The 20,347-nt window shown below is 38.6% G+C and overlaps 1 protein-coding gene across 1 annotated transcript; it reads left to right on the top strand.

Moving 5' to 3' along the window:
- The first annotated feature begins 440 nt into the window (after nucleotides 1-440).
- On the top strand, nucleotides 441-19,866 carry LOC139731126 (uncharacterized). Its single transcript, XM_071642011.1, has 6 exons — nucleotides 441-578; nucleotides 5,034-5,114; nucleotides 8,562-8,671; nucleotides 10,018-10,089; nucleotides 13,822-13,950; nucleotides 16,269-19,866. Exons 1-6 carry the CDS (start codon nucleotides 512-514, stop codon nucleotides 16,353-16,355), a joined length of 546 nt encoding a protein of 181 aa, XP_071498112.1. The 5' UTR covers nucleotides 441-511; the 3' UTR covers nucleotides 16,356-19,866.
- Nucleotides 19,867-20,347: the final 481 nt, after the last annotated feature.

A 20,347-nucleotide genomic window follows, 5' to 3' on the forward strand; every position in this document is an offset into this window, starting at 1 on the left:
ATAATAAGTACGCAATGATACAGTGGAAATACCATTTATGATTCTTGATAAAAAAATTCATTTATGAATTACTGTAAGGGTTGCTAGGAAAACTAAATAGCAAAACGCACAGCAAAAGACCACCTCTCCTTTACCGTATGTACGTGTATTGGATTGACGTGGCATGGATATGCACAACACCCACAACACACAGTCCATACAGTCGTGTACAGTGCAGTGGAGTCCTGTGCAACGGTCTAATGGAAAGAGTGTGACGAGTGAACTGATATCCTCCAAACGCCTCAAATTTCTTGTTTCATCGACCAACTAAATCTGTTTGTCTGAAACGTGGAACTGTCGCCGTTTACTCTTTGATGGGCCCTTTGATGCGGTATAGGCTAGATAGATAAATAAGATCCTGTAACGTTAGGCCTATAGAATCTTCCAGTAACGTATTAAACACTCGACAGAAATTTGGCGAATTTGATCCTGTCGAACTAACGACGACGTTACGAAGTCAAAACCAAAGACCATGGGCCTTACGGTTTCAGCTTTGTTCAATAGCCTTTTCGGCAAAAAGCAAGTAAGAATTCTAATGGGTAAGTAACCAACTCCATTCTTACAATAATACTGTCTACAACACCTGGCTGTGAATGGTAGGGTGGAACATCCTATTACCGGACGCTTTTCTTTGTGGCTTTGAATTCCGTACTCATAGAATGAAATTTCGGCTAGAAACAACACCACTTATTCACAGACTCATGGAAATTACGAATTCAGCCAACTTACGTCATTTCTTCGTTCCAGTTTTTAGAAAATATGCTTCAAACATACCTACCCCTCTAAAAATAGTGGTTTTTTTGCGCGGTGCAAAATCGCATTGTATTACCGGACGCTATTTTCGTAATCGAATAATCGAGGTCTTTTGCACCTAATCCTTGCACCAGAATCACAATTCATCCCACAAATCAACGTACACATTCTCACCGAGCGGATGACACACAAAAAAATCTGCAAATGAAGCTCAAATTTCGTATTTTACGGTAAAATGTCTGTCTCGAACATTTCGAACAGTTCACGCTATAAAACCTTGTGAGAAAATCGACAACTGGTTATAGACTCTACTTCAGTTTACGTGCTTTGTCTATGGGAGCTGCACGCGCGGGTGATGAGTTGCGGGCCCCTTAGCGCACAACTATTCCGCATCGTTCGCGTTTGAGGACGATAGCTACAAATTTCCGATATCGATCAGTGAAATTTTGGTTCTATTGGAATCTTCAGCAGTTTTCCTGTATGTGAGTGGGATTTCATAGAATTTCAGTCGTGAAATGTGATTCAAACATGCATGAATATTAACTATACGAGGTGCGGGTCACTCAACTATAAATTTGAGGTAAAATGTGATTTTTTTCGTGTTTTCACATTTTTATGTGATGTTTTTTTGCGATTTCGGTCCACACAAAGTTCTGTGAGAGTACTCTACGAAGTCTCGCGCGTAGAAAATGTCATTAGTACGCAAAAATGTGCGTGTCCGGTAATACCATGCGTCCGGTAATACCATGCTTGCCCCTACATGTGTGTCTAGACAGAAAGATCCGTCTGTCCGGAGGACTCTTTTTATATTTTGCCATTGACGCTGTCCTCCGTACGGAGGGGATCCGTGAAGCCAGACGTAGTCTCCGCGGAACATTCCCCGACGGACAGATACAGACCGATCTTTCGGTCAAATGTGTGTCATGACACAACACATGCCAAGATTTTTTTTTTTCTAACGTTAGTTCTAACTTTACTACTGACCACTAAACTTTACTAAATTTACTTACTACTTAGAAATCTAGTCTGAAATAACACATCTGAACTGGGCATACTCGTGAAATAGGCCCCACCACTGCGTATCCGTACAAATACTACGGCGGCTCGCCTGTTTATACTCGTGAATTCAGCCCCACCGTGTGGCGTTCATCGGTAGATAAGCACGGCGGTGGGGCTTTCTTCCACAGTATAATACTCGTGAATACGGCCCCACCAAACGGCGTTTACGCGAGATGCATACGGCGGTGGGGCCGATTTCCACAGCATAGCATCTTTCGTCCTCCCTTTCTCCCGTTTTTTCTTTGGTCTTCTACTTTTTATTCTCGGAAGGACTCCCTAATGTCCCTTGACTAATTTAACGGCCAATTTAACCATAAAACAACACTACCTAACCCTAAACCCTAACCCTAACCTTACCTTGCTTGCTAACGCACGGGTGCACGCACACTGCAGTGGGGCCTATTTCACGATTTTGCCCTGAACTGTTAGTGTTAGTGAGTGTTTCAGTGAGTGATCTACCCTACCTATAACATGATAAAGACAAGTATTAAAGTAATTTATTAAACTTAAAATGTTCGTTTCCTGATCTGTTGATGCAACACCACCCGAATGCTTCACCAGACTCACTCTTCTTGGATCCTGCTGCAACTCCACTATCTCCCTCTCTGACTGGAAAAACCCCTCTCTGTTTCATAATGCATCTCTGAGCTTTCTTTTCGACATACATAACAAACGTACAGCTATGTAGTTCTATTAACTGTTATCCCATTGTTATCCTGTTGTTATCCTGTGACCTTGTGACTATTCATTCTTGACCTCACTCTGCAACTTTAGCAGTTCTCCTGACTGGAGGAATTCAAACAAAGAAGAAGAAGTTGTTTGTTATATATCTAACGTTATAATCTAATTTACATACATTTGTACAATGTATATATAGTCTAGGTTATGTTCATTGTGATTGAGCATCCTTCACCATCCATATATATGTTTTCATGAATGATATCACATATTCACTACACTCAGCTTGACATAAAAGTTCAAACAAATCAAATGTTAATGTAGAGTCTAGTGAGTTGTGTTAGACTTAGAGCTCAGAGTCTATTCTATCATGGAAAAAACAAAAACAAAAAAACAAACAAATGGCAATATTGGCCCTAATTCACAAAGGTGGTACAAATGAAACCATGGTTTATTAAACCATGGACAAAAACCATGGAGCGCCACGTGTCGCACGGAATATTTTGTTACGAAATCATTGATTTCGTCGATGAAATGATTAAACTTATTTTTTAACGAAATTACATTTTGTAACTAAATTAACAGTTCATCCACGAAATGATAATTTTGTAACGGTCCTTTTTGTAGATGAAATGACCGATTTCGTAACGAAATATTCCATGCGACAATTGGCGCTCCATGGGTTGTCCATTGTTTTACATGGTTTCATTTGTACCACCTTCATGAATTTGGGCCATTGAGTCCAAAATTGCACAATCACATTCTAAATGATATATTACTAATTTAAACAGATATTTATGATGGATCTTGTACATAGACACCCTTCAACTAGTAGTATTTTTTTAGAGTATTAAACCCCCAATTTTCGGCTGGCCTCCGAAATCCGCACACTTATCACTTATCACAAGCCAGCAAATTCTACTGTCACAACACACGCATATCACATCATTTCACATACTGGCACACTCATTCACCACAGGAAAGTGCCTGAGTCACCTCCAAAAATCCATCTAAAATCCCAAATTTTGCAGTCAAAAAGGCAGAATCGCTGCAACTGTTCCAAAGCGCACGCGAATTAGGTCCTGTGTAAAGAATCGGGGTCGCCGAAAAAACATGAAAAAATTGAAAAAATTACGACGTTCTGTTGCGAGATTTTTCGCTTATCGCAAGCTCAGAGTATGATGGTATCCTCAAAAACACAAAAGAAAAACAAAATCTCTGTACGTGCCGATGCAGTGAATAAATGTACAGGGGCTGAATCAGAATGCAAGTGCAGAGTCACCAAAATTCGGACATGAATGGGCGCCCCAACGCCCCCAATGCAACCTTGCGCCAACAAGGTATGGTGCGTGCTCATTTTTCAGCAGCTTTGTATGCGTATTGACATTGCGCGCGTGTCTGAATTTGGGGGAATTGACAAGGTGATAACATTTGGAGATTCTGTGAAATTTTATGATGTATTTAGCAAAATGAATATTGGGAAAAAGTAGGTTGATATATTTATTTCACCAAACTTGCTGTATGTGTTCATAATGAAATTTAAAAAAAAATATTAAATTTTGAGGTCATAAGGTGAAAGGTCAAGATCAATCATGGTGGTTACCATCATGAAAGACATAGAACAAGCTTTATTTCACTATAAGAGAATAGGCCTAATTCAAGAACAGATTGTCAAATTTCCACCAAACATGCAGGGTGTGTGACTAAAAAAGTGAAAAAAAAACAATTGAATTTTGGGTCATGAGGTAGAAAAAAAAAAATCAGTGGCCCTTAAGCTTGTTTTTCAGTTTTATGTACTTAAAGGTAAGGTAACCTGTATGTAACATACCTCAAAATGCATGGGGAAGATATAAAAAGAAACACTGTAATAATGTGAAAGAGAAAGAGCAAATTTATATTTTTTATATATTTTTAGTCATAATACCATCCTCCAGCTCTCAAGAATCACACCCTCTATTGACTGGCAGTCAGAGAATGACTTAGGCTAAAAATTTGTCGCATGATAGTCAGGGTGAACACGGCACACTGTCACTTCTGCTGTTGTTGAGCACTCCGCTGTTTGTGGTTGAGTGTGCTTATGTGTGCAAGAGAAACTGCCTCCCAACTCGCGAGGAGAAATGCCTGCCCACTGGTTTCCATAGAAACATTTGTGTACATGCCAACCTCGTGCAAGACAACTCAATGACTCTAAACAGGGGTCTCTCTCAATCCCTGCTGAGTTGGAAAAAATAAAATGCTTGTTTTCATTTGACGTGTCCTTGGACTGTCTTCCTGAGGTCCTCCTAGACAGAGGATTCTAAATTGGGTATTAAACCATGTGGTGTTAGGACATGTAGGGGGATATTTGTCACATTCACACTATGAGTTTGTATGTTTGTTGTTTGTTGTTTTTGTTTTTGTTTTTGTTTTTCAAATGACATGTAGGGGGATATTTATCACGTTCACACCATGAGTTTGTTTATTTTTGTTTTCTTTCTTTCTTTTCTTCTATTCTCTGTATCTAGTTGGTCTTGATGCTGCTGGTAAAACCACAATCCTCTACAAGCTCAAACTTGGAGAAGTTGTCACCACCATTCCAACAATAGGTAAGTACAATTGTAACCTCTAGGTACAAGGTGTATATTCCCCCATGGGAGACTCATCTCAAGGGTAATGAATGGGGGGAAAAAATCACAAATTGTGGAAAACTTTGCAGTACATATAGAGGTGCAAACATTATTATTAAAACCATTATTCACAACAATTCTGTTGCACACAGAGTTTAGTTTAAATACCCATGTTGAAGTTGTATGTAAGACTTCATCATGCTTTACATTCATTCGGAGTCACAATGTTCAATGGAATCCATGAATGTGCCTGTCGACATTCAACATGGAGATCATGTAACTCAAGCTTTTTAAGGCAATGACAGTAAGTACTAGAATGTTGTAAATCCTAGCCACCAAATCGACAATATCTGGCATTAACAATCTGATATTGACTGTGTATCCCAAAAGCTGTCAGAACTGAAGTTCCCTTCATAATTTGTAATGTTTAAAACACCGAGAGCATAGCTTTTCCAGAATGTGTGCTTTCTTTCTAATACTTAGATAGGTTAGAATCCATTACTGTTACATCATTTTAAAGCGTAAAGACTGCTCTTAACTAAAAAAAATGTGTCTGGGATTTCTTTTTCTTTTTTTTGGGAGGGGTCAATTTTGAGATGCAGGGTCTCATTTTATCGTACTCCAATTTTACTAATGTGGCATGTCAAATGGCAGTGTGCAGTGTGAATAGCTCTTTCCTTGCAGACTTCAGGTCACATTTATATTGGCACTGATTGTGTTACTTGTGTTTTCATTTGCAGTGCTCATGTAAACATTGTTCAATTTGTATTACATCATTTGCCAAGAATGCCCAGTCGTACATCAGTGGAAAAGAAATCCATTCTGTGTCAATTTAAAGGATGTACATGTACATGTATATAGAGCATTTCTGGAGAAATGAAAATGTGTGTTAGTAGCGTGTTCTCATTCTGGACTATAGATTTAAGGTTTTAGAATACATAGACATTGCCATCTATAACCAATGTGTCATCAAGAGAAAACTCTTTCAAAGATGAGACATTTGGAGTGTTACTTCATGTATAATGAAATTTAGTACGATGGCACTAGCTGTTGTCACCTCCCTTGACACTCCTACACAGTACATGTACATGTACAGTACCTGTCCAGTCTACTTAGTGTAAGCTGAAGCTTGTATGACTCATACACAGAGAATTTGATGGAGTCTTTGTAGCAAGCAGGTTGACAAATAACAAATATTAAAGCAGTTTTCTGCATACAAAAGCATGTTGTGTGTGTGTGTGTGCATGTGCATACACACACACACACACACACACACACACACACAGATGAATGTTTTGTCATGTGAAACTTTAGAAATCATAGAATATTAAAAAAACACAAAAAAGTGTGTGTGTGTGTGTGTGTGTGTGTGTGTATGACCATGTTTGTGTACTTCTAATGATTAGGACATCTTTGGTACAGGGAACAATGAGCACAATAATGGCTGTACTTCTGCAAACTTGTAAAATATGTTGAACAAACATGTTGGTTACGCAAAAAGTAAGAAATAGTAATAGTGACAATCTCACAGATCAACGTATTAAAAATGTGTGCATGTGTGTGTACATATATGTGGGGGGGGGGGACTGTATGTGTGCATGTTTATGCTCATTTTTGCATGTGTTGGGGCCATTGTTCAAGAGTTTTGTTTAGATATTACATGTCAGAGTGAAATGTAAACTTTGGAAATTACAATGTTGTGTAAATGAGTTTCAAGATCATCACGATCAGCACATAAGGACATTTCCTGCATGTAAGATGATATGTGCATGAAAAATATGTACCAGGATGTTCATGCCACTCTCTCAGCAACATTTGGCTGTTTTTGTCATCGATATTCCCACAATAGCCTAGTTATGAGAATTTAATCATTTCAGAAGTATATGAAAAATATGTGTCATTAGATCCTTGGGAGGGATCTTTGTGATTGTTACTGTATCAAATGCTGTACATATACCATACTGTGTCAAATACTTGTACATCACACACTGTTTCAAGTACATACGTACATTGAACTGTGTCAAATACGTGCATACAGTGTCAACACACACACACACACACACACACACACACACACACACACACACACATACGCACACAATGTAGATGGGAGATTGTTGCAGAATGTCATATTTTATATAATAGTTTTCAATATATTGAACAGATTGTAGATTAACGACTCAGCGCAGCACAATTAAATATAGTCCATAAGACCTGCTTGAAGTGTTTCCAAAGGTGGTGAGGAAATACCAGTTGTACAATGTTTATCCAAGCAAGCAGTGCAAAGGGGCTAATTTTTTGAGAAACAATGAAATGCAGAAGACTGCATCAGCTTGTCTATGAGTACTGGTAAGCAATTTAGATTTGTGGTGCTTTTTAACTACACATGTATGTACACAGTGTCAATGTTATGTTGCCCAACCAGTACAGAGTTTGACAGTCATCCAAGTTACAATGTATACGCAGTAGCGATCCAGGGGAGGGGGGGGGGGGCACACTGGGCGCGCGCCCCCTCCTTATTTTTGCTTAAAACGAAAGAAATAAAAAGAAAAATGGGGGTGCAAAGGCGCCTCTCCTTTACGGAATTCCTTGATCCACCCCTGATACAATATGTACGTGTGAACTGTAATATGTTGTTGATGATGATGGCCATGCAGGCAAGGTCCATTTAATAGCTTGATGATTCGTTCATGTTGGCACTGGCTGTCAGAGAACATTGATTGTACTATTGTATGTCTAATTTGATGAGTGTCTAACGGGAACAAATAACCAGACTGGAAGGATTTGTTCTGTAATGTAAGCTTTACGTGGGCTGACTTTGCCGTATAATCAAAAGTCAATGTCCATTGTCTAGTGGGAACAAATTGACAAACAAAAAAAGAAAGGAAATGGTGTGAATTTTTAAATACCGGTAGTCAAATTGAGATATTATGAGCAACCTGATGATAAAAACTCATCACTTAAGAATACAATCAACATTGGAACAATTTGCTGTTGCAAAATCTCGAGATTGTGTTGTTTTTGTTGTTGTTGTTGTTGTTGTTGTTGTTGTTTTAAAGAGAGCCTTGATACATACAGTCTGTACATTATTCATCCACACAGTGGTAAAAAAAGATAATTCTTGGAGATTTCTTATGTTGATAAAATTCTACAGATTGTACATGCAGCCGAGTGTGTGCAAACTCCCATGTCCAAGTCACATCATCACTCATTTCATTGTGAAGTTTGGGGATTTCAAAAGCCTAGATAAGGTACACTACACTGTATGTTTAGCCAGCTTAGCAGGGTTGGTTGTAGGCAGGACAAACTGTTCCAATAGACAAAGGAAATTCTTCTCATTTATGTAATAGTCTGTTCACATACATGTAAATCTGACCATTGGGTGGACAGTGATGCAGATTGGTTTTGACCACTTTCTCTGTCTAGGCTTCAATGTGGAGACAGTTGAATACAAGAATATCAGCTTCACCGTGTGGGATGTTGGTGGCCAGGACAAGATCCGCCCTCTGTGGAGGCATTACTTCCAGAACACACAGGTATTTAGACATTAACAACAAACATTGTTGACATGACTTTCTCTTCCCCCCCCCCAAAAAAAAAAAAAAAAAAAAGAACATGAAACTGCAATGGAATTTGTCTCATGAGGACAGGGAAATCAGGGGGATGTCAGAGAAGGTGATGTGACGAAAACCGAGTCCCCTTTGTACCCATGCTCCGTGCCGAGGAGAGATTATGTGCTCCATCACAGGTGTTACCTGACAATGAATTGTTTTGACAAAAAGACAACACTTCTATTCAAGTATGCATCATTCTTTGATAACAACAAACCTAGCAAGCAGCAATTTGCTGTCCCTTTCAATATTTTCTCCAGCAATAATTTAGTATGCAGAGAACAGGACATATGAACAGAAACCATTAAAAAAATATACTTTTTTGTAAAAATGCTCCTAAACTCACAGAAATGCACATTAGCCAATGATTTAATCCAAAATATTAAACATCCAAGTGCTAAATCTGGCCAACAAAATTATGTTAAAATGTATGCAAGATGATAATGTTCACTAATTCTAATATTCTGATACTCCATATTTTTTCCTGTCCTGAGGTAATAGTAACAAAAAGATTTGAAGAAAAACAGGAATGATATGTTCCGTACCATATTACCACTAAGTTTCATACAGGATTTCAACGTCTTCTGTGAAGTACAGTTTTAAATTGTTAAAATCAAGAACCTCTTCTTTGGTCCCCATAGCCAAACTGTATGGAAGAGCAGCTTGGAGCATGAAACGTCAAGGCCAGTGGACTGCTAAGCATTCAGTTGTCATGCTATAGAGCACATGAACTTTGCTCAGATTGCAAAGAGATTCCATTCTTCATTACATGTCCCTGGGTAAATTCATCATAAAATTGCTTTGACTTTGATGTGATTTTCCTTTGATTATCAAGATTTATATTCCGTATCAAATGGATTGCTTGTTTTTATCCATTCAAGAAATGATTGTGAAACTGCTCACCTATTTCTAAGACATTGTCTTATGATGTTCCATCATTGCCACTGGTAAGTACAGTGTACAACCACTGCTGGATCATTGCATTGAATGAGCCCATTACCGTGACAAAATGAAATGATTGAAAAATGAAATGAAATGAATGGAATCCCTTTGAACGGAAGTCATAATTTCTTTAGACCATGGTCAAGATTTTATTCTGAGACCAGACATTAAATCTTGAAATCATAGTACTGCAGATAAATAAGATATGAGATTTAACTGTGATCACCGTAATCAACAAGAAAACAGGCCTGCATGTACTGCTCAAAAATTAACTAAGTTCATGAGATAGAAGCCCTCAATTTTTTGTTTTTGTTGCTTGATTCTTGAAGGGTCTTATCTTTGTAGTGGACAGCAATGACCGTGAGAGAATGGATGAAGCTAAGGAGGAGCTGGCCAGGATAGTGAGTATAACCACCAGAGCTTCTCAAATGTCATTATTACTACTTTTTATCTCTATTGAATTACATGCATAAATGTCATGATTATGATGGTGCTAGAAGTATTTACTATTACTAATCATCTTTCCATTCAAGAAGAGAATAATTATTTTGTCAACTCATTGATAGGAACTGTGTATACCCCAATCCCCAAATGTGCATAAGAGCATTACATTTGTGGCCATAATTCACATTTATTTGTCTTACACTGAGTAAAAAATGATTTTGATTGAAAGATTACCAGAGATTTTGCTGTCAACATCTGTTCTTTTTCTGTCTCAGAATTCCATGTATTTTTGTGTAATTTACCATTTCCAACGTAGTAGCAGGGTGCAATACAGGGTGGCCCAAACAGAACGGAAAACCTAAGATCTTTAATTTTAGCTATATTAATGCTAATATGTCACTATTTTGCATACTATTGGAAAGGCCATTCCTTTTCCAATATAATGACACCAAGTTCTTTCATTTTGGTTAATGCGTTATGATTTTAGAACCATTTTTGTCAACCCTTGCAAATTTCAAAATGTGATCATTTTGCACTCTCAGAGATGCTGAAACCAGCGAGAATTTGGCTTACCATAGAACCAGCAGCGTTCACAATGTGCGAAATGTGGGGCGGACGGTGTTATTGTCGTCAGGTCGTCTCATTCACAATGGTAACGGACAATGACAACCACATTCCACACATTGTGAACATAACTGGTTCTATGGCAAGCCGAACTCTCGCTGGTTTCGGTATCTCTGAGAGTGCAAAATGATCACATTTTGAAAATTGCAAGGGTTGACAAAAATGATCCTAAAATCATAACACATTCACCAAAATTAAAGAATGTGGTGTCATTCTATTGGAAAAAGAATGGCCTTTCCAATAGCATGCAAAATAATGACATATCTGCAACAATATTGCTGAAATTAAAGATCTTAGGTGTTCCGTTCTTTCTGGGCCACCCTGTAAGCGCTTGCCCGATTGCCTGGGGCAAGTGAAAATCAAAGTCAGGCAAGCATTTTGTAACAAAAGTAAAAAATGCTTACCCGAATCAATTTTGAAGCCACCTTTTTTCTCCCATTTTCCCTTCAACAAATCCATGAAATCACGCGTACGCAAGCCCCGACTGTCTAGCGATGTAACGATTTCAACAACTATTGAACACTTACTTGAAGAAGCCCTAACACCAACACTCGTCGCTTTCGAAAAAAGTTCATTTATATTCCAGTACACAACGTGTGTCTGAGTAATGTTGTGTGGTGACAAAGCCAGTATTTTGGCAGTAAAAGTAGCGGCAGCAGAAGAAACTGTCTGCCGTTTTCTGCTCGCAGTAAGCTGCCTGCAGGTGAGTCGAGTGGTGACTCGCTGTGTGTGCTCCACGTGTATGTAAAGCACAGTGCGTGATTCAGATAAAAATAAAACAAATCAATAACGCGCAGTCAAGAGTAAACACCAAGTTTACGTAGAAAAAAGAAAAATCCCACAATGGCAAGGTGCCAGACTTGGGGAAGGGGGAGGGGTAGAGGAGAGAAACCATTCAACAGAAGAAACCGCGCGTACTGGCGCATTCTTGGAGGTCATGAACAGTCTGGGGTCTTGGGATGAACAGGGAAAGAATGTTTGATGAAAGATAGCTCTAGTTGAAGCCCCAACTACTAGGGCAAAAACTCAGGATTACAAACGTAATGATTTTTTGTTTCTTTCATTTAACATACCTTCACATTCAGAATTTGGTGGAGCTCTATAAATCGCACTCCTTACTTTGTCGAGGAGCTCATCAATTGAACTCCTTAAATTAACTCTCCTGCGATTTTTGAGGAGCTTAATATAGGTGTTAGAATGTCAAATTTTTCATGAAATTGTAACTAATACAATACTACACCTGTTGATTAATCTGTAAAACACAAATCTGACCACCTGTGACAATAAAGAAAGACTTGTATTTGTTTTGTGCAAGGAGATTTTTCGTCTTTATCCTGACCAATGCTCCCAAGTTCAGGAAATTTCTGATGTTTTTACTGCTGCATCAACAGCTTAAAATTACTGAAAGACTGTCTACATGCATTTGAAATGTCAAATTTAGAGGATGCAAATCTATGTGGATGATCATCGGATGTGGACGATGATCATCTACATTGATTTGCACCCTCTAAATTTGACATTTCAAATGAATATACAGGTAGGCAGTCTTTCAGTAAATTCTGAAGCTGTTGATGCTGCAGTAAAAACATCAAATGTTAATGCACAAGTCAAGCATTGTATGTATCCATACAAAGGTTCTGAAGATCCTCTTCATTGGTAAAATTTCTTCACATTCTCTGACAACTTTACAGAGTGTTTGTTTGTTTGTTAGTTTGCAAATCATTAAATTTTTGCAATCATCCATTTGAACTTCAGGCATGAAAAGCTCCTAAGATTCAGCAAAAACAACTCAACAGATCAGAGATAAAGTTCCTTCAAATTGTGAGAAGTAGCACACAGAGTTACTGGGCATTAGACCACAAGAAACTTCAGCTTTGCTTTGAGATTGTCATGATCGTGTTATCGGGAAGTTCTCACAAACTCCAGGGATCACCCCTCCCTGCCAACTCTGACAATTTGCTCCCAAACGTGCATGGTGAATGCGTGGCATTTAGATGGTTGTCACCGTCTACGTACACGAGGCTGCTTTGTATTTGTCTTGAATATTTGATTCATTTCTTGTCATGATGCGAGTGTAGTAATCTTTTTGCATGGCTATGTACAAATTTGTGATACTCAACTCATTTTTTAAATGTTTTTATGCTTCCACCATGAAGTGTTGCCGAAGGCATTACGTTTTCAGGTTGTCCGTCCATCCGTTTGTCCTTCTGTCTGTCCGTTCTTCCGTCTGTCCATCCTTCCGTCTGTCCGTCTGTCTTTCCGTCTGTCTATCCTTCCATCCGTAATCAATTTTGTGGACAGCGTAACTAAAAAAACGTTTATGAGGTATCCTAATGAAACTTGGCATGTATATGTATGAGGGGCGAAGTTGTGCCTATCAACATTTAGGCGCACATGATCAAGGTCAAGGGTCAAAAGGTACCTACCAATACAAAAAGAAATTAAAAGACCCTAACTGATGTTAAGCTTACAATAACTTATTTTCCTGCTTTGAGTACTTCTTCTCCGTTTATATTATTTCTATTCTGACAGTTTATGAGAAAAAAAAAAACATGTTACTGTTCATTACTCTGAAAGTTCTTTGTTCTGAAAGTTTGTTAGTCCAAAGAATGAAAAAAATCTGAACACCAGTTATAATTTGTTTACAGATTGGCAAACTTTTATTTTCCATTGTCAAATTAATGAACCTTCAGAAAAATGCTTCTGTATGGAAAATCGCATATAGTTCCAAACTGAAATTTGAGATAATATTCTTGCACTCTCTCTCTCTCTGCATTACTCCAATTAAGGATTAACAGGACTTAAGAATCATTGAACTGCAACTGCATGCTGCACTGAAGACAAGCTGTAATCATTGTTACCTTTGAAATTGATAATCATGTATTTTGAACATGACTTTGAACATGACAGAAACTTCATTTCTGATGAAAACAGGCAGTATATTTCTGTCCCTGGCAGTCAAAGAATGAATCATATGATATTGACTTTTACCGGGCTTCTTTTCACATACAAATGTATATACTCTGTATGTTATCATATTTTCTTTTTTTCTTTGCATTTAACAGATGGGTGAAGAGGCCCTGAAAGAGGCAGTGCTGCTGATCTTTGCCAACAAGCAGGACTTACCAAATGCTCTTAGTGTCGCAGAGGTCGCCGACAAACTTGGGATGCACTCTTACAGGAACAACAAGCAGGCATGAAAATTGTTCTTATTTTCGGACTTACGCTTTTTTCTGATTTTTTTTTTTCCCGCTGATAGAAAGAAAATGGGGAAGGAATCCGTGGAAATGAGTATTTCATTTTTTTTTTTTTTTTGTAATTTATGTTTTAGCGCTACCATAGACACTACGAAACCATGCAAAAAGTAGTGCCCACTCAATTCTCGGTATTGCCAATGTGCAGAAAACTTCTGCACATGCTGAAGAGCTCTGTCACAGATGCACTGTGGGACTCCTCGGTGCCCTTGTTCGCTTCCGGTTGTCTCACGCGAGTCGCAGTTCCCATACGATTCAATGGAGTTATTTGTCTGCTTTTCCGTTGTTCGCCCTTTTTTTTCTTGGCTATAATCCAGCTTAAAAGAGTTGAAAGTGTCTAGAGTAAAATATCCCGTTTGCGGCAGATTAAGCATTGTTAAGGGTTTTTCCAACTTGTAAACAAATCAGGCAAATTATTTTCAACCATTTCATATATCATAGACAAGATTATTCATTAACGCAATTGTTTTCATGAAAGAAATTTACCATTGACCAACGCAGTTTTCATGATTTACCAGGGCAAAACCCGGCACAATTTTCGCCGATAAGGGCGATATGTGACGTAATATTTCTGCTTGCGGCACGATGTACAATCCCTATGCAATACGCGCGTGCTCCGCGATCTTTAGCTGAACGCCTTCACATGTCTCGCGAACATTGCGTAAGCGCCAATTCCCATTGCGAAAGCATGTGAAAATAGCGTGCGCATATGCATTGGCCGCAAACAAGATCGCAATTCTGGCGGTGTTGTTGATGTCTTTCTCGTGTTTTTCTCATTTTTTTCCGATGGTAACATCCACTTTCCGAAAAAAATGGCGGCCCACATCGGCTCGCGAAAGTTCTATTTTACGTGAGGATATGTTTTCAAAATCCATGAACATCGAAAAAACGACAAAAAATCCAGTTTCTTGGACCATTGTTTCTTAACTGTTATGTTAAGAAGTACCGAAAATTTCATTTTGGATGCGATATGTTGTCATTTAGGTGAGAAAATTTCACTTTCGTCAGAGATCGTGCCCATTTTATCGGTTGATTTTTGTTGATTGCTAGTGTGTTAGTATATGTGTAGTGTGCATGTAACAGTGCAATGCTGTGTTTAGCTGTATATTACCGTGTATGTTGTACCTGCCGCGAACGGCTGCACGGCCGCGTACTGACGCAGTTACTCTATATTAAAATTTTACTGATTTGCGGTCACTAGAGTCATGGTTCACTACTGCAAGGCTTCATTGTGCTGGTCACATGATGGAAAGTGAAGAAATCTTTGACAAAAAAATACCTCTGGATAAAGACATAGAGTGATCTGAGTGCATGTGCAGCCAAAACCGGGGCAAGTTTGTCCCATGAGCTGTCCCATAATGCGTCTAAAACGCTGCTCTGCGCATGGCACCTACGTATTGGCGATACCGAGAATTCAGCGCAGCTATAGGCTATAGGCTTTTTGTACGCGAAGAAGAGAGACAAAATCGTGCAACTGTCTCTGTCGGAAGCATCGTAGCAGGAAACATGGAGGGATGACTCAAATGACTTTCAGTTTTCATTGACCCTCTTTGATTAGTGCGTGTACATGTATATGATGTCGTCGATGGCAGGCAGGGTTTAAAGCCACAACACAGTTCTCGGAAGGGCTCAAAATTCATCTTCCAGCATTTGGAATTTGCTCTTAATACATTGAAAGGGTCTACCAAGAAACTTAACTGGCTGACGTGGTTTGACAGAATAATGAGTTGTTTTGGAGTATTTTGAGATTAAAAGAGCAAAATGATTTTGATTGTATGCATATGACTATAATTCCTGGAGATCCCTCCCTCCCCATTTAGTAGTGGGTACATAGAATGTAACATGATGATTGATCTTACCCTATCTGAGGTATTTTCCAACAAACAGCACGCAAATCACTCTAGCGGGGAAGATTTATGCTGTGGTCCGCTTTGTCAATTATTGATAATTGATTATAAAAGATCATGTTGCAACCACAATCGAGTATGCTCTCAAACAGTAGTACTTCTGGCCAACCGTTCTGGTTAATATTTCACATTTTTGTCGTTACCCAACTGAAATTGCGTTACTATGGCATTCTTTCACACATTTCTTGTGCATAAGTGAGCATTATAGAGCAAAAATTGACAGTTGTGCAGGCATATGAGAAGCATGTTTTCCCTTTTAACAGTTTTCAGCCATAGACAGAGATATATCAGCGCCACTGTTGTCTTACCTGTGTTGTTTGTTGTTTTTTGTTTATGTTATCACAAATGCAGTATGTACAATCAGCATGTGCAACGCAAGGCTCGGGCCTGTACGAAGGACTGGACTGGCTTTCGAAGGAGCTGTTGAGCTCAAAGTGAAGAGTTGTCATCCCCTTTCCCGCCTTTTTCCTAGCTTCAACGCTCCCAGCCCCAGTGCTCCATTCCCATTCCCACTGTTAAAGACACAAATCACATCATAACTCTTGTCAGTCTTCAGGTGTGTCACTGTAGAAATGTCCCGATGCGCCACCTTTTGTGCTGCGTGGGTTTCAAAGAGTTACAAACTATAAATGCTCCAAAGCATGGTTGAGTATTTATGTCCAAGTATGTCATGTCATCATCCATTATTTCAGCCTTTGCTGTTAGCTTGACATACAACACCAATATTAGTTTGAAGTATGCTACTTGTAGGTGCTTGCTATCTTCGTACCCCATGCAGAATAGCAAGAACAAAGAATGACACAGCAACGACAAAAAAGAAGAATCAAAACATCACAAAGACGGACTGATTCAGAGAGCTGTTAGATATGGGGATTTCATTTCATTGCATCCCAAAGGTGCATACACTACCTGCCAAGAATGAAGTCATTCTCTATTAAATGGTATTAACTTTGGCTTATTATCTGTGAGAAAATAGCAAGAAACGTAAAAGTCAGATACTGAGAACCCTGGGGGACATCTGTACCACCTCCCCACCTCAAATACTTTGAACAAAGTGTGCCTGGCCCCTATCAACTGGACTGGATGGTGAAATTCCCCTCAGTCTCCACTGCACTAGGATTACCCACTATGGAAGCAGTTACTGTATACACGATATCTTACTTTGGTGAATAACTCTGACCCGGACGTGAATGTGATGTGCCATTTCTTTATCCTTTGCTCTACTCCAAGACAGCATATGTAGCCACTTACTAAAAATGTTGGGAAATCCAGACTTGCAAAAAGATTAGACTCTCTAAATATGTGGCCTATACAGTAGTTAAATGATGGAAAGCATGAAGGCGGATATTGTTCATACAAGTGATTTATATTTTTCATCGTAAGCTGAGAAAAAAGCCCAACAACTTTGTGAAAGTTTTAACAGAAATACAAGTGGATTTCTGATCTAAAAGTGGAGACATTTTAGTGAAGATTAAACTCAAGCAGCCTACTTGAACCACTACTGTTCTGGTGATGATATTTGAATCATCCTCTTTCATTTTCATTTTATTTTATTTTATCTTCCTAAAATGATGTTTCCCCAAAAATACTATTCTTTGATCCATCACAAATGTATATGTCTACACTTCCTCCAATACTTGCTGTTTTACATGCATTGCAAACTCAGGAAGACTGCAGCGTGCTCATAGTCTTCGTGCATGCTAGTAGAACACAGAGCAGAACCGGAATGATGTCACCATTACATACATTACCTTGTTATCAGTCCTATATTCCCTGTGAAGGACACACCTCAAGGTTTTACTCCTCAAGATTAGACGTGATACTATGTAATATTTTCATTGAAGGTCAAGTTCCTGTGCACTTATATGTTGGTCTTATTTCACTGCTTTATACATTTATATATAGCCAGGCATAGCTCTCTTTTTCCACGTTTGTAGGTACATGTACTATAAATGTTGCCGCAATCTTTCGTTTTCTCTAGAGCTTTGTATTCTGTAACATGATGCTAGTGAAGTAAGTGAAGAAATCGTTCTGTTTGATAGTTTTGTCGTGATTTAGAATCTCTTCTCCAGATGTGTGCATAGATTAATGGTTTTGAAAACTGATAAAGGTGAGACATGTGCCTAGCTAGCCCATGGTACTAGGTAGCCGCAAATTTTGAGTTTGTTCAGCAACCTACAACAGAAGGATGAATCTCATAGACACCCACGTGTATGAGATAACAAATGAAAATAATTGCTTGTGACCATTTCCTTCCATTTGTAATCCCTGCTCAGCTTAGGTATTACTCAGAATGTGCTCAGCCACACTGACACACTGCGACAATGTGCTACGCTTTGTATGACTCTGTGCAAATGCCATGCTAATAATTGAGATGTTCAGTTCACACTGGACCCAGCCAATTCATGAGCATGCGTAGGAACCTGTTACTTCTCACAAAAGTGAGAAACAATACCAAGAGTTCAGAAACACGTTCTGAATTGTGCCAGCCCCGACCAGCAAATTCCAGCAAATTGTCATAAACATGCTGCATTTTCTGTGGACTTGTAGATATAAGCATTTTGGTGATCTCTGGCACAGAAACAGACCGAGCAATTTGTCTGTCATGCTCGACAAGGGTTGAACTTGTGAGTCCAACCTCATAATATGTTTGATATCAAACTGAAAACATTGTTTGATGAGCACCATGTGTGTAGTATATTTCCCTTATTATCCTTTACTCTCCCGAGAAAGTGGGAAGAGAGAGAGAAAAAAGGGTTTGAACGATAGCTGTGATTAATACCTTTTTGTTTGGACAATCTCACCTGGTCTGTTTGTAGAAGCAGATTGGTATGACATATTCTGATCACACAGACTCAATAATGATGTAGCCTTGTCCCTTTCTGTTTCTGTTTTATTATTTGTCTCTGACTTAGTTTGTAAATGCTTTGGTTAAACTTTGGCACAATGTAGGTCATAGCTGTGTTCAGGACAACGTGTGTGTCCTTTAAATACTGTGTACTGAGTAACTGAGGGAGTTTTTTGTGTGTAAGGGTTTGTGTGCATATCTGTAAATGCACAAGAATGTGTGTATGAAGCTGGCAGGGCTGAAGGTGATGTACAGTTTAATTTATTCCACTTCTTGCTGTACACACATGTTGTTGCGGATCAGCTTTTACCGTGATAAACCAGATGGAAGCAAATAAATTTGCACAGGGATACGTTACAACACCGAAGATATCTGTACCAGTGTTACATGCAGTGGCTCTTGTATTATAAAGATGTGTGACTTTAAGTCATTAGAAAAGTGTACATTATACTGAACTTACAACTGTATGCCATTTGTTAAATCCACAACTATCTTGGTAACCTGCTCATAGCTGTTTTTGTTTTTTTCATTCCTTCTTAGTTATGTAATGCTGTAGTGATATAGGGAAAAATGTTAAGATAACCTTTTTTCCACGCCTGTGTATTTAAAGCAGAACATGTAGCCGCATGTAGAATGTTCTCTTTGTTGACAGGTAAGATTCTTTATTGTACATGAAATTGAGAAACCTGTTATTTTTTAAGGAGTGAAATTACGTTGAAATATTTTGTATTGTCAGATTTCATGATTTGTGGGATTGAGGGTTGCACATGCTCTTTCCCAAGTTGTATTTGTGAGACTAGAAGTCGTTTACACCCATACCTTAACACTGGACATTTTGAAACTTTTTGAGTAGTGCTTATCTGCTTTTCACAGGTATGTATGAGTGTGTTTTGTGTCTTAAGTGTGTGTGTGTGTGTGTGTGGTGTGTGGTGTGTGTATCTGAGTGTGTGAGTGAGTGAGAGAGAGAGAGAGAGATAGTGGCTACCGTGAAGGTTTGAGGAGACAAGGAAAGCAATTGGTTAGGGCCTGACTCACTGTTTGTATATTTTATCATGTTTTGGGAATGTATAAGTAAATGACTACTCAGTAATAATCACCTAATCTCTTGGAACTTTCATTGTTCATGTCTGTGTGTATACAATTGTATGTGTTCTTGTGTGTAAATGGTTATGTGAGAGAGAGAGCTTGTGTCTGTGTGTGTGTATACGTGTATTATGTGTTTTCTAATAAGTGTGATTGTGGGCACATGGTCATAGATGATGATTTGATGTGAATAATGATATTGTGTCTGTTCATTCTTAAAGACAAATCTTTTTTTTTCACTGATAACATGTAGACAACAACAACAACAACAACAAATTACTCAAATACAGTCGTGCAAACCTACATACAATAAACAAGCATACATACATGAGATGAGTCCACCATCATAATTCTTCATATTTCGAAACATACAATTTAACCTTGCGTACAGCCCGATTACTCTGGAGATGATGATATTGTTGATATTTTTTCATCAAATGTAGAAGAAAAAGTTTTCTTGTGCATTTTTTCACTCACCTCTCACTGATCTATGACAAAA

This window comes from Diadema antillarum, unplaced genomic scaffold, assembly GCF_040938485.1.
Source record: "Diadema antillarum isolate AM-2024a unplaced genomic scaffold, OU_Dant_1.0 seq00000358_RagTag, whole genome shotgun sequence".
Taxonomy (NCBI): domain Eukaryota; kingdom Metazoa; phylum Echinodermata; class Echinoidea; order Diadematoida; family Diadematidae; genus Diadema; species Diadema antillarum.

Bases quoted from the DNA above. Each gene is read 5' to 3' on its own strand.
- LOC139731126 (XM_071642011.1), top strand. From the start codon at position 512: ATGGGCCTTACGGTTTCAGCTTTGTTCAATAGCCTTTTCGGCAAAAAG. The intron at 579-5,033 runs GTAAGTAACCAA...CTCTGTATCTAG, and splicing joins GCAAGTAAGAATTCTAATGG to TTGGTCTTGATGCTGCTGGT. The intron at 8,672-10,017 runs GTATTTAGACAT...TGATTCTTGAAG, and splicing joins ATTACTTCCAGAACACACAG to GGTCTTATCTTTGTAGTGGA.